Source organism: Tachyglossus aculeatus (genome assembly GCF_015852505.1).
Source record: "Tachyglossus aculeatus isolate mTacAcu1 chromosome 12 unlocalized genomic scaffold, mTacAcu1.pri SUPER_6_unloc_1, whole genome shotgun sequence".
Classification (NCBI taxonomy): domain Eukaryota; kingdom Metazoa; phylum Chordata; class Mammalia; order Monotremata; family Tachyglossidae; genus Tachyglossus; species Tachyglossus aculeatus.
Genome location: NW_024044828.1, coordinates 10,064,511 through 10,078,874, shown reverse-complemented (window position 1 = coordinate 10,078,874; position 14,364 = coordinate 10,064,511). Strand labels below are relative to the sequence as shown.

Sequence of the window (14,364 nt, the reverse complement as noted above, 5' to 3'; positions counted from 1 at the left end):
TCCTCCAGGAGGCCTTCCCAGACTGAGCCCCCTCCTTCCTCTCCCCCTCTCCATCTCCCCCGCCTTACCTCCTTCCCTTCCCCACAGCACCTGTATATATGTTTGTACGTGTTTATTACTCTATTTATTTATTTTACTTGTACATATCTATTCTATTTATTTTATTTTGTTAGTATGTTTGGTTTTGTTCTTTGTCTCCCCCTTTTAGACTGTGAGCCCACTGTTGGGTAGGGACTGTCTCTATATGTTGCCAACTTGGACTTCCCAAGGGCTTCGTACAGTGCTCTGCACACAGTAAGCACTCAATAAATACAAATGATTGATTGATTGATAGGGCACGGGCCTGGGAGTCAGGAGGTTTGCTGCCATTTGTCTGCTGCAAAGGGTTAGGGCACGAGCCTGGGAGTCACAAGGTTTGCTGCCATTTGTCTGCTGCATAGGGATCTGCCAAGCTCGCTCTCTTCCTCCCTGCAAGGCCCTACTGAGAGCTCACCTCCTCCAGGAGGTCTTCCCAGACTGAGCCCCTTCCTTCCTCTCCCCTTCTTCCCCCTCTCCATCCCCCCATCTTACCTCCTTCCCTTCCCCACAGCACCTGTATATATGTATATATGTTTGTACGTATTTATTACTCAATTTATTTATTTTACTCGTACATATCTATTCTATTTATTTTATTTAGTTAGTATGTTAGTATGTTTGGTTTTGTTCTCTGTCTCCCCCTTTTAGACTGTGAGCCCACAGCTGGGTAGGGACTGTCTCTATATGTTGCTAACTTGGACTTCCCAAGCGCTTAGTACAGTGCTCTGCACACAGTAAGTGCTCAATAAATACGATTGATTGATTGATTGATTGATAGAGCACGGGCCTGGGAGTCACAAGGTTTGCTGCCATTTGTCTGCTGCATAGGGACAGGGCACGGGCCTGGGAGTCACAAGGTTTGCTGCCATTTGTCTGCTGCATAGGGATCCCCCAAGCTCGCTCTCTTCCTCCCTTCAAGGCCCTACTGAGAGCTCACCTCCTCCAGGAGGTCTTCCCAGACTGAGCCCCTTCCTTCCTCTCCCCTTCTTCCCCCTCTCCATCCCCCCATCTTACCTCCTTCCCTTCCCCACAGCACCTGTATATATGTATATATGTTTGTACGTATTTATTACTCAATTTATTTATTTTACTCGTACATATCTATTCTATTTATTTTATTTTGTTAGTATGTTTGGTTTTGTTCTCTGTCTCCCCCTTTTAGACTGTGAGCCCACAGCTGGGTAGGGACTGTCTCTATATGTTGCTAACTTGGACTTCCCAAGCGCTTAGTACAGTGCTCTGCACACAGTAAGTGCTCAATAAATACGATTGATTGATTGATTCATTGATAGAGCACGGGCCTGGGAGTCACAAGGTTTGCTGCCATTTGTCTGCTGCATAGGGACAGGGCACGGGCCTGGGAGTCACAAGGTTTGCTGCCATTTGTCTGCTGCATAGGGATCCCCCAAGCTCGCTCTCTTCCTCCCTTCAAGGCCCTACTGAGAGCTCACCTCCTCCAGGAGGCCTTCCCAGACTGAGCCCCTTCCTTCCTCTCCCCCTCGTCTCCCTCTCCATCCCCCCATCTTACCTCCTTCGCTTCCCCACAGCACCTGTATATATGTATATATGTTTGTACGTATTTATTACTCTATTTATTTATTTATTTTACTTGTACCTATCTATTCTATTTATTTTATTTTGTTAGTATGTTTGGTTTTGTTCTCTGTCTCCCCCTTTTAGACTGTGAGCCCACTGTTGGGTAGGGACTGTCTCTATGTGTTGCCAATTTGTACTTCCCAAGCGCTTAGTACAGTGCTCTGCACATAGTAAGCGCTCAGTAAATACGATTGATGATGATGATGATGATGATGTTCCCCAGAAGGTCTCCAATGACCAAGACCCTAATTCTCGGGTCCCCCTATGCTCAATCGTGAAAAGTCTTTTTATTTTGTTGCTGAGGTGCTTGCCCTGGGAAAATGAGAAATGCACAACGTGATAGGGCACCGTTGCTGTGGCTGTTTCTCTGGAGATTCAGGACTGGTGTGATGGATCATACCAGAGAAATGTTTGTACATATTTATGACTCTATTTATTTATTTATTTTACTTGTACATATCTATTCTATTTATTTTATTTTGTTAGTATGTTTGGTTTTGTCTCCCCCTTTTAGACTGTGAGCCCACCGTTGGGTAGGGACTGTCTCTATATGTTGCCAATTTGTACTTCCCAAGTGCTTAGTACAGTGCTCTGCACACAGTAAGCGCTCAATAAATGCGATTGATGATGATGATGATGATGACAGAGCCTAAGCCTGGGAGTCAGAAGGACCTGGGTTCTAATCCTGGCTCTGCCACTTGTCTGCTGTGTGACCTGGACAAGTCACATAACTTCTCTGGGCCTCATTTACCTCATCTGTAAAATGGGGATTGAGTGTGAGCTCCACGTGGAACAGGGACTGTGTCCAACCTGATTAACTTGTTTCTACCCCGATGCTTAGAACAGTGCTTGGCACATAGTAAGTGCTTAACAAGTACCATAATAATGATAAATATTATTATTATGGATCGGTGCCCATGGTCCGGCCCTGGAGATAGCCCTAGACCTCAAACCCAGCATATTACAGACACGCTGTGGGCGTGGATGGTTCCCTAGGCCTTCGCCTGGTTCATGATCTCTGTGGCGGTGGAGGAAGTCAGGGATAGAGAGTGCTGCACTTTGTACTTACACTGAGAGTAAGAGGTTCCAGTCCCACTGACACTGAATCGATTCAGATGAAGTCTGTGTGTGACCACATTCTTCTGGGGTTGAAACAGGATGATATGGACTTTCGGGGCAAACAGGCAGCCCAGCACCACAAACCCACTTAGGCTGACAGAAATGCACATGGTCGTGGTCTGCACCTGGGAGAAAAGGGGAAAGAAAGATATTTTTAATAATAATAATAATTGTGGTATTGGTTCAGTACTTACTTTGTGTCTAGTATCGTAGTAAGCGCTGGAGTAGATTCAAGACAATCAGGTTGGGCAGTCCCTGCCCCACATGGGGCTCACAGTCTAGGGGAAGAGGGAGAACTAGCACTGAACCCCCATTTTACAGATAAGGAAACTGAGGTACAGAGACGTTAAATGACTTGCCCAAAGTCTCAGAGCTGGGATTTGAACCCAGGTCCTCAGACTCCCAGGCCTTTCTCTTTCCATCAGGCCACACTGCATTATTGGTTAGTGTTCAGCTATTTAAAAGCAAGAAAACAAGTGGAGAAGGGTTTTGGAAAAGGAATCCAGCAGCTACAACTGCAGGGATTTCATCTACCAACTCTATTGTATTGTACTTTCCCAAGTGCTTAATAAGGTGCCCTGCACATAGTAAGCACTCAAATACCATTGATCGATTGATTGTGAAATGCAAATAATTTAGTGGTGCCACTTCATCTTCACCATTTGGAAGTGGCAATGGTTCAGCTGCCCACCCTATAGGACTTGGAGATGAGGAATTTTGCTGTGATTTTCGCAGCCCTCCTTGCTTTCCTCACTACGGTGGGATATAGCAACTTCAACCCTGGAAATGAAGTTTGTGTCCTTAGGGTTCAACTCTAGGGTATCAGGGAATGTTTGAGCTGGGAAAGGCTTAAAGAGATCATCCGGTCCAGGCCCCTGTCTCCAGGCACAGGGGGAAAAGAAATCAGTCATCTGGTGCAACTGATGAGTGCTCTTTCATTTAGAGAGCTCCAAAACCTTCCTCCATAACCTGTCCCAGTGGTACTCTTTCCTATGTTGTTTGGTCCTCCAGGGGCATTGGAGACCAACTGTTCCAGGATCCTTAACCTTTCCCGAACAGAACCCAGGGAACTGAAGTAGAAGCAGTATTGCCTCTATATGTTGCCAATTTGTACTTCCCAAGCGCTTAGTACAGTGCTCTGCACATAGTAAGCGCTCAATAAATACGATTGATGATGATGATGGAGAGAGCCTGGATCTGGGAGTCAGAGGAATTGGGCTCTAAACCTGCCTCTGCCAATTACTTGCTCTGTGATCTTGGGCAAGTCACTTGACTTTTCTGTGCCTCGGTTTCCTCAATTGTAAAATGGGGATTAAATACCTGTACTCCCTCCTACTGAGACTGTGAGCCCCCATGAGGGTCAGGGACTGTGTCCAACTTAATTAACTTGTATCTACCCCTGTGCTTAGAACAGTGCTTCACATTCATTCAATCGTATTTATTGAGCTCTTACTGTGTGCAGCACACTGTACTAAGCGCTTGCACTGTATAGTAAGTACTTCACAAATACAATAATAATAATAATAAGTTTCAAGCCATCCTTTTCTCCAGCTCTATTTGTCATCCTTCAATCAATCTTTGCTCCAGTCTCGCCACACCCTTTGGAACTGCAATATACCGAACTAGGCAGAGTTGGACCGAGCAGAAAGGAAGAATGACTGCCTATGCTTGGCCTGTTTGAATAGAATATTATGTCCGATTGCTGTTTTAAAAACAGATTTGCTGAGTCTGGCATTAAGGAGAGTTTGCTTTTTTCCAGTGTTATTTCCATTTACTCGTTGCAGTACTGTTGACCATATGTGGGGGAGGAGCTCTTTGGAAGACTTTCAAACATTGAGCTAGAGTTCAAACTAATTACTACTTCAATTATCAGCAGTCCCAACATCCCAAATCACTTTTGCTGAGTGGACTTAGCCATTGCTTTTTTTAAGAAGGAACGAAATATCCTGATTTTGCAATAATTTATACGAATGTGGGGGCGGGGGGGAGCGGGAGGAGCGGTTGTGGGGGGCAAGTGGCCTAGTGAAACGAGCAGGCCACTGTGAGTCAAGAGACCCAATTTGTAATCCCAGCTTCATCACTTTATCACTACTGTGTAAACTTGGGCAAGTCATCTAATTTCTCTGAGCCCCAGTTTCCTCATTGGTAAAATGGGGATTAAATACCTATTCTTTCTCTTCCTGAAACTGAAATTTCCATGTAAGGACTGTATCCAATATGATTATCATGCATTTACCCCAATGCTAAGCATAGTGTTTGGCACATAGTAAGCCCTTACCGGATACCATCATGATTATCATTACTAGAACTAAGACTTGAAAAGACCTAATGCAAATAAATGCATTTTATGCCTCTCAGGTTTGTGATCCAATTCTCTTAATAATCTGTTTCATACCCTTGGCTTTGGCTTCGGTATATTTTCCTACATTTCCTTTACACTCTTGTCTTCTAGGCTAAATTGTTTAGTTCCTTCAGTTTCTACTTGTCTGCTTGACCTTTCAATCTTTGAATTGTGTTTTGTCTTTCTTGAATTGCTTCTGGAGAAGTTGCACTTGCTATAGTACCTGAACGGAGTGGGACTGTCACCTGACCTTGAGTGTTGGGTTCTAGAGCAATCAATCAGTAGTACTTATTGCAAGCCTTGAATGCAGATCACAAGAGTATCATAGACTTAGATCTGGCCTCCTACTTCATCAATAAAATTAAATGCATCAGGTCTGACCTCCCCAAAGTCACTCCCCCAGCTTCTCCAACCCCCCGGTTCACAACACTCTCTGCTACTCTCCCATCCTTCCCAGCAGTATCCTCAGAGGAGCTCTCCTCCCTCAAGTGCTACTCCGGCCACCTGTGCTTCTGACCCCATTTCCTCTCATCTCATGAAATCTCTCGCTCCGTCCCTTCTCCCCTCCTTAACTTCCATCTTCAACCGCTCACTCTCCACTGGTTCCTTCCCCTCTGCCTTCAAACATGCCCATGTCTCTCCCATCCTAAAAAAACCCTCTCTTGACCCCATTTCACCTTCTAGTTATCGCCCCATCTCCCTCCTACCATTCCTTTCCAAACTCCTTGAACGAGTCATCTACACGCGCTGCCTCGAATTCCTCAACATCAACTCTCTCCTCGATCCCCTCCAGTCTGGCTTCCGTCCCCTACATTCCATGGAAACTGCCCTCTCAAAGGTCACCAATGACCTCCTGCTTGCCAAATCCAATGGCTCATACTCTATCCTAATCCTCCTCGACCTCTCAGCTGCCTTCAACACTGTGGACCAACCCCTTCTCCTCAATACGCTATCCAACCTTGGCTTCACTGACTCCGTCCTCTCTTGGTTCTCCTCTTATCTCTCCGGTCGTTCATTCTCAGTCTCTTTTGCAGGCTCCTCCTCCCACTCCCATCCCCTTACTGTGGGGGTTTCTCAAGGTTCAGTTCTTGGTCCCCTTCTGTTCTGGATCTACACTCACTCCCTTGGTGACCTCATTCGCTCCCACGGCTTCAACTATCATCTCTACGCTGATGACACCCAAATCTACATCTATGCCCCTGCTCTCTCCCCCTCCCTCCAGGCTCGCATCTCCTCCTGCCTTCAGGACATCTCCATCTGGATATCTGCCCGCCACCTAAAACTCAACATGTCCAAGACTGAACTCCTTGTCTTCCCTCCCAAACCCTGCCCTCTCCCTGACTTTCCCATCACTGTTGATGGCACTACCATTCTTCCCGTCTCACAAGCCCGCAACCTTGGTATCACCCTCGACTCCGCTCTCTCGTTCACCCCTCACATCTAAGCCATCACCAAAACCTGCCTGTCTCAGCTCCGCAACATTGCCAAGATCTGCCCTTTCCTCTCCATCCAAACCGCTACCCTACTCGTTCAAGCTCTCATCCTATCCCGTCTGGACTACTGCATCAGCCTTCTCTCTGATCTCCCATCCTCTTGTCTCTCCCCACTTCAATCCATACTTCACGCTGCTGCCCGGATTGTCTTTGTCCAGAAATGCTCTGAGCATGTTACTCCCCTCCGCAAAAATCTCCAGTGGCTACTAATCAACCTACGCACCAGGCAGAAACTCCTCACCCTCAGCTTCAAGGCTCTCCATCACCTCGCCCCCTCCTACCTCTCCTCCCTTCTCTCCTTCTACAGCCCAGCCCGCACCCTCCGCTCCTCTGCCGCTGCTAATCTCCTCACCGTGCCTCGTTCTCGCCTGTCCCGCTGTTGACCCCCGGCCCATGTCATCCCCCTGGCCTGGAATGCCCTCCCTCCCTCCCCACATCTGCCAAGCTGGCTCTCTTCCTCCCTTCAAGGCCCTACTGAGAGCTCACCTCCTCCAGGAGGCCTTCCCAGACTGAGCCCCCTCCTTCGTCTCCCCCTCCTCCTCCCTCCAACCCCCCCGCCTTACCTCCTTCCCTTCCCCACAGCACCTGTATATATGTATATGTTTGCATGTATTTATTACTCTATTTATTTTACTTGTATGTATTTATTCTATTTATTTTATTTTGGTAATATGTTCTGCTTTGTTCTCTGTCTCCCCCTTCTAGACTGTGAGCCCACTGTTGGGTAGGGACTGTCTCTATATGTTGCCAACTTGCACTTCCCAAGCGCTTAGTACAGTGCTCTGCACACAGTAAGTGCTCAATAAATACAATTGATTGATTGGACATGATCCCTACCCTCAGGGAGCTGACAGTTTCATGGATATGCTGTAAATTATGCAAGGTTGGGAAAGATTTGCATTCTGTGTTCGAGAGTCCTGAAATCCATGAACTGTTTCAGGACACAGCTCATCCACCTAAAGGTGTTGGGGGGAAAATAAGTTGAAAGATCTCGATACTCCCTGCCCACAGTCGCACAGATAACCCAGCTGTAGTTTCTGGGCAGTCACCCAGATTTTCTGGAGAACACACGACCCATAGCAAACTCCTTTCTGGAGTGGCTAATCCTATTTGGAAGCCCATCAGCTTTGGGCTCTATTTTCCCAGAAGGCTCAAGCAATCAATGGTATTTACTGAGCATTGACTGTGTGCAGAACACTATACTAAGTGCTTGAGAGAGTCCAATACAACAGAGTTTGTAGACCTGTTTCCTGCCCACAGCCTTCATGCTCAGCAGGACATTTGCAACAGAGGGAAACATGAAGGATGTGGGAACTGAGACAAAAAGCAAGGCCTCTGGCTTACACTGGCAGCGAAAGCCAAAAGGCTTAGGCAGCCAGAGAGGGAGGAGAAAGACTTACCCTGTAGTCGCTAGACGTGACGTAAAATATAGGGAGGAAAGCCAGCCAGATGATACAGGTGGTATACATGGTGAAGCCGATAAACTTGGCTTCGTTGAAGTTCTCGGGGCACTTGCGCGTCTTGAAGGCGTACACGGTGCACAAGATGACCAGGACCACATCGTACGTCAAGGAGATCAGCATGCTGGAGTCCTTGACATTGCACTTGAGTATCACGGTCTCGCGCTTCTCGGGGACGGTGAACCTGCGCGTGCCGGGGACCTCGAGGACCAGCCACACGGACACCACGGCGAGCTGCACCAGGATGAGGCTCAGGCAGATGAAGACCTGGGAGCCGGGGCTGATGAACCGGGGCCTCCGGGCGCCGTTCTTCACCCCGTCGAAGATGCGGGCGATGCAGTTGGTCTTGGTCAGCAGGGCGGCATAGCACACGGCGAAGGAGCTGCCGAGGCCCAGCCGGCGCAGGGTGCAGATGGCCGGGGAAGGCTTGGCGATGAAGAAGAAGGTCATGCTGTAGGACAGGCAGACGCCGAACAGCAGGATGTAGCACAGCTCCCGGCCCGAGGCCTTGACCAGCGGCGTGTCGTTGTGCTTGACAAAGACTGTCACCACGGTGCAGGTGCACACGAAGCCCAGACAGGCGATGGTGACCGGGCCGATGGCCCAGGCGTCCTCCCATCGGATGTAGTCCTCCGGCAGGTCGAAGCAGCCCGAGAGGTCGGCCGTGGGCCACTGCCCGGGTCCACAGTCCCTGCAGGTGAACTCATCGGCCAGGTACTCGTAGGGCTCGCAGGGGATGCAGATCCAGCAGCAGACGTCCCCCGGCTGCATGTTCTTCATCTCGTTGGGGGCGCAGGGGTCGCTGCACTGGGAAGTGGGGACCGAGTTCCGGGACCAGTGGATGGAGTCAACGTCCAGGGTCAGGCTTTCTGCCCAGTGACCCACCTTCAGGTAGGCGTACCTGCCGCCAACAAACTGGAAATTGAACACGTTGTAGCGTCCAATCCCATCCCCGAAGGTGTCAAACTTCACCACGTTGTCCGTGCCTTTGGTCGGGTTGAACGGGGCTGTGGAAGGCAAATGGGGAAGGGAAAAAAAGGCCGGGCTTCGGTGAGTCGATCTTTCGCGAGGACTGAACATGGTAAGGATGCCGAGTTTGGACTCTACCTCCCCAGAAAATCCCTAGCTTTTTCGGGAAAGGTCTGGCTAGTATGGACTTTAATCTGGATATTGGCTGGAGGAGCCTCCCGGGTCCTGCAGCTAACAATAACAATAATAGTAATCGTGGGATTTGTTAAATGCTTCCTATGTGCCAAACACTGCACTAAGCGCTGGCACAGATACAAGATCATCACAGCAGACCCAATCCCTGTCCCACATGGGGTTCAAAATCTAAGTAGTAGGGCCAACAAGTATTTAACTGCTCTTTTACAAATGAAGAAACCGAGGCATAGAGAGGTAAAGTGACTTATCCAAGGTCACCCAGCAGGCCAGTAGCAGAGACAGCCGATCCCTCCCTCAGCGCTGAACTGGAGACGGAGACATGGGCATGGGGAGAGAGAGCAGACTGAGGCTCTGAACAATAGCGCCTAGAGAAATTGAGTACTGTGCTCTTTTCCTACCTTCCTAGCACCCCTTGACTGTGAGCTTCTTGTGGGGAGAGAATGTCTTCAATACGAATTATCCTTGTAGATTCCCATTCAGTTCAGCATAGTGAATAATGATAATAATAATAATAAATAATTATGGTATTTGTGAAGCGCTTACTATGTGCCAAGCACTTTTCCAAGCACTGGGGTAGATACAAATTAATCAGTTTGGACACAGTCCCTGTCCCCCAGGGGGGTCGCACTCTTAATCACCATTTTACAGATGAGGTTGCTGAGCCCCAGAGAATAATAATAATAATAATGGTATTTATTAAGCGCTTACTATGTGCAAAGCACTGTACTAAGCGCTGAGAGACGTGAAGTAACTTGCCTGAGGTCACAATGCAGACATGTGGTGGGGTCAGGATTAGAACCCAGGTCTTTGGGACTCCCAGGCCTGTGCTCTATACACTAAGCCAAGCTGCTTCCTAGTGTAGGATGCTCAGTGTGTGTGTTGTGTTTGATGGTGACGAACGGCTGAAGAGACTCTAGAAGAGGCAGTTTGAGCCACTGTTTTGCAGGCACTGCCTTGATCTAGTTAAGGTGGAGGCAGGGTACAGTCAGGGCAGTGGGCTGATCCAGGTGCCCCTGGGCCACACCTGGGAAGAAAGCCATTTTAACCATCTCCTCAGACTTCTGACTGGCAGAGAGGCCTCTGAGCATGGCAGCATGGTGACCATCCAAGACCCTCAAGCCCCAAGATATTGCCAAAGTGACCATTTTTCTAATGGTATTTGTTAGGTGCTTACTGTGTGTCAAGAACCGTTTTAACCCCTGGGGTAGATACAAGTTAATCAGGCAGATACAGGCCGGTCTCACGTGGGGCTCACAATCAAGTAGGAGGGAAAACAGGTATCGAATCCCCATTTTTCAGTTGATGAAACTGAGGCACAGAATAGTCAAGTGACTTGCCCAAGGTCACACGGAAGACAAATGGCAGAGCTGGGATTAGAAACTAGGTCCTCAGGCTCCCAGGCCCGGGCTTTAGTCAATAGGCCACACTATGGGGTAGTACAGAACAACTTGTTATCCTGATTTGGTCCTGTGAAAGCAGAGAATCACTCATGCTTTCCCTGAATATATTTATCAGTAGGCAGAGACTATGTCTACCAACACTGTTGTAATCTCCCAAGTGTTTAGTACAGTGCTTGGCACAGAGTAAGCAGCGCACTCATTAAGTACCATTGATTATGGCCTCTTGTGCATTGACACTGCTTGTTCTGGGAAAACAGCCTTCAGGACCATAGTTTTGTAGAAATTGACACTAACAAAGTTCTAGAGATTTCCCTTTTCCTCCAGCTGAAGCTCACCAGAAAATAATCGTAATAATGGTGGTATCTGCTAACAACTTACTATGTGCCAAGCACTTTACTAAGCATTTGTGTAGATACAAGATAATTAGTTTGGATTGGGGCACACCTTCTAAATAGGAGGAAGAACCTGTATTGAATCCCCATCTTACAGAAGAGAAGCATTAAATACCACTGATTGACTACCTCATTTGCAGAGATTTTTAATTTGGAGGCTTTTGCAGGACATGTAAATCAGCCCTCCCAGAAATTATTTAATACTTAGAACATGGGACTGGGAGTCAGAGGACCTGGGTTCTAATTCCAGTTCCACCATTTGTCTGCTGCATGACTTGGGCAAGATGCTTCACTTCTCTATGCCTCAGTTACCTCTGTAAAGTGAGGTTTAAGACCGTGAGTCTTTTATGGGACTGTATCAACCCCAGTGCTTAGCAGAGTGCCTTGCACATAGTAAGTGCTCAACAAATACCACTAAACAGTAATAATTCTTATAAGACTCCACGTACTAGCCTCTCCTTTGTTTTGGGGTTGCTAAACTTCTGCAAAAAAGGGGGGCAACTAGGTGAGTAAATACAGTATGATTGATTGATGTGGTCAGTGACAAAGGAAAACTAAACTAAATTCTCCATCCCCCTGCCTCCTCCTTCCTCCAGCCGAGGATCCATTAAATGGAGATCGTGACTTACTAGGGACTGTGATTGGCACTTAATAATTCTTCAATAACCTGTCTGTTATTGCCACTGGTCGACTTCATTATTCAGAGCATTAATGGAGATGAGGATGTCACTGATGCCTACTTGGTTTCCATTTTATAACCAGGTTATATCCCAGGTTACCGTTATCACTTCCATCAAATGGGATTAATGGAATAAAAAACCAGATCTGAAAATCGATGAGGTAGGGAGCGGGGTGAAACATTTAGTGTCTCTGATCACGAGAAAGACTCTGGATAGATCCAGGGTTAAAGACCTCTACAGACCTCTGGGCAAAGGGACTGAAACCTTTTCCACTGATGACTGGCGAATGGAGAAATAAAAAGGGAAGCTCTGGATGGCAGTAATTAATTTCCCAACTGATTATGAGCAAAATCACTGAAGCAGTTCGCACCTGCTATTTATCCACATAGCTGAGCAGCTGGGGGCAGACACCATTTAGAATCCCAGTTGCCTAGTCTCACATATGAAAAATGCTCAATGGGTCCAGAACTTGAATAACAAAACCAAGTGCTTAAGGGGGGATATTAAAAAGGATCACCTTGGGTGTTTATGGCTGAATAAAGGGACTCTCTGACCACCCACTGTTTCCCTGGAAAATCAATATTGCCCATTTGCTCCTATGCATAAGTCTTATTGTTTGCCCCTCCATCAAACTAGCACAGTACCCTAGGCAGAGCAATCCATTAGTAGCTGGTTTGGGTTGGTGATGACTTAACAATTTTTTTTTCCCCACCCTCATTCCTGCTATTCCAGGAGCCCTTTTATTTTTGCACTGCTTGTTGCCTCCTGTTTATTTCTTTTGGAATTCTTGGTCGACTTTCCACAATCTCCTTTGAATTTCCTTTCCAGTTTATATTTGAAACACAGGATTTGCATTGAGGTTGCATAAGGGGGTGGGAGGAGGGAGCGAGGGAGGAAAAGAGTTGGCCTAGTGAAAAAACCAAGGGGCCAGGAGTCAGAAGACCCAGATTGGAATCCAAACTGATTTAGTGTGACCTTGGGCAAGTCACTTATCCTCTCTGTGCCTTAGTTTCCCCATCTGTAAACTGGGATTAGTCAGATTGTGAGTCCCAGGAGGGACAGAGACTGTGTCTGAACTCATAACTCTCTATATACCCTAGCATTTAGCAAACTCTCTATCTATCCTAGTATTTAGCACAAAGTAAACACTAATAACAATATAAAATCTCATTAGAAAAAAACTTCCTTGAAGGGACCTAATGCTCCAGCCAGGATTGTCTCATGTACAACTCCAAAATTTATTCATATCTATCTATATATTCTATCTTCCCCTCAAGACTCTAAGCTTGTTGTGGGTAGGGAACATATATACCAACTATGCTAATCTGTACTCTCTCAAGTTCTTAGATGCTCTGCATTCAATAAGCTCTCAAGCAATACAATTGATTGATTGCCCCATATCACTGAACATGGCAACCTGGACACTTTTTCCTACTCCCGTGCTACATCTCAAACGAGCTTCCCCCATGGATTTGATGCCCTCTCCTTTATGGTCTATGCCTGTAAAGACCACAGCATCTCCTAAGTACTCCTTTCAACCTAGACTGTGAGCTCCATAAACGACAGGGACAGTGTCCAACCTGATAACTTTATCTACTCCAGCTCTTAGAATAGTGCTTGGCACAGAGTAAGCACTTAACAAATACCATAATTATTATTCAGGCTCTCATTCTTACAGTATTGCCGGTCTCGTTTCTCTGAATTTACTCAGGCAGTGACCTTCCGAGAAGTTAAAATAGTTAGTCATCTAACTAGGTCACAAATACTAACTGATCCTTAAAGCATCTCTGGGAGGTCTTTTCTATTTTTCTTCTTTTATTTTACTAGCTTGTGGGCAGGGAATGTGTCTACCAACTCCATAGTACTGTACTCTTCTAAGGGCTTAGTACAGTGCCCTGCACACAGTAAGTGCTCGATTAATACCATTGATTGATTGGTAAAGCACATACTTGCATTTGAAAAATGATCGATTTGCTCCAAACACATTTATACATTATGGGAAGCAGCATGGTCTAGTGGAAAAACCATGGGCCTGAGAGTCGGAGGCCCTGGTTTCTAATCCCAGCTCCACCACTTGCCTGCTGTGTGATCTTGGGCAAGTCAGTTAACTTCTCTGTGCCTCAGTTTCCTCATCTGTAAAATGGGGTTTCAATGCCTGTTTTTTCCTCCTACTGAGATTGTGTACCCTGTATGGGACAGGGACCGTGTATCTAACCTAGGGCTTAGAGGACAGTGTTTGGCACAAATTAAGCTCTTAACTATTATCATTATTATTATTACACAGACTTTTCCATGTACCTCGTGGATGTCATCCTATCTAATGTTTTGCTGAAGAGGAAAAGGGACTCTTCCCTAATTTCAGATTCTTTATGAGGTGAGAACCCATAGCTTAATACGGTTTAGCTGATCTTCAATCAGCCTCCCCGTGCTGCAGAACACTTTTATTCTCACTAGATGGTGCTGCGAAAACTGCCAACATTTTAGCAAGGTGGGTGGCGGGGAGAAGAAGCTTTTGCTTTTGAAAAGTCTCCTATCATGGCATTATGAACTCCTTCATCTCAGAGGCTTTTTGTGCTCTTGAATGTACCTTTTGTGCTCTTGAATGTACCTTTCAATGAAAAAGTTAGCCAATACCACACAA

The 14,364-nt window shown here is 46.7% G+C and overlaps 1 protein-coding gene across 1 annotated transcript in view; it reads right to left on the bottom strand.

Moving 5' to 3' along the window:
• Nucleotides 1-14,364, bottom strand: part of GRM3 (glutamate metabotropic receptor 3) — a 122,242-nt gene that overhangs the window by 11,077 nt on the left and 96,801 nt on the right. The window contains exons 4-5 of the mRNA XM_038741404.1: nt 8,028-9,094; nt 2,744-2,918 (exon numbers count right to left, since the gene is read on the bottom strand). Of these exons, the coding sequence (XP_038597332.1) occupies nt 2,744-2,918; nt 8,028-9,094 (1,242 nt within the window). The remainder of the gene's footprint in view (nt 1-2,743; nt 2,919-8,027; nt 9,095-14,364) is intronic.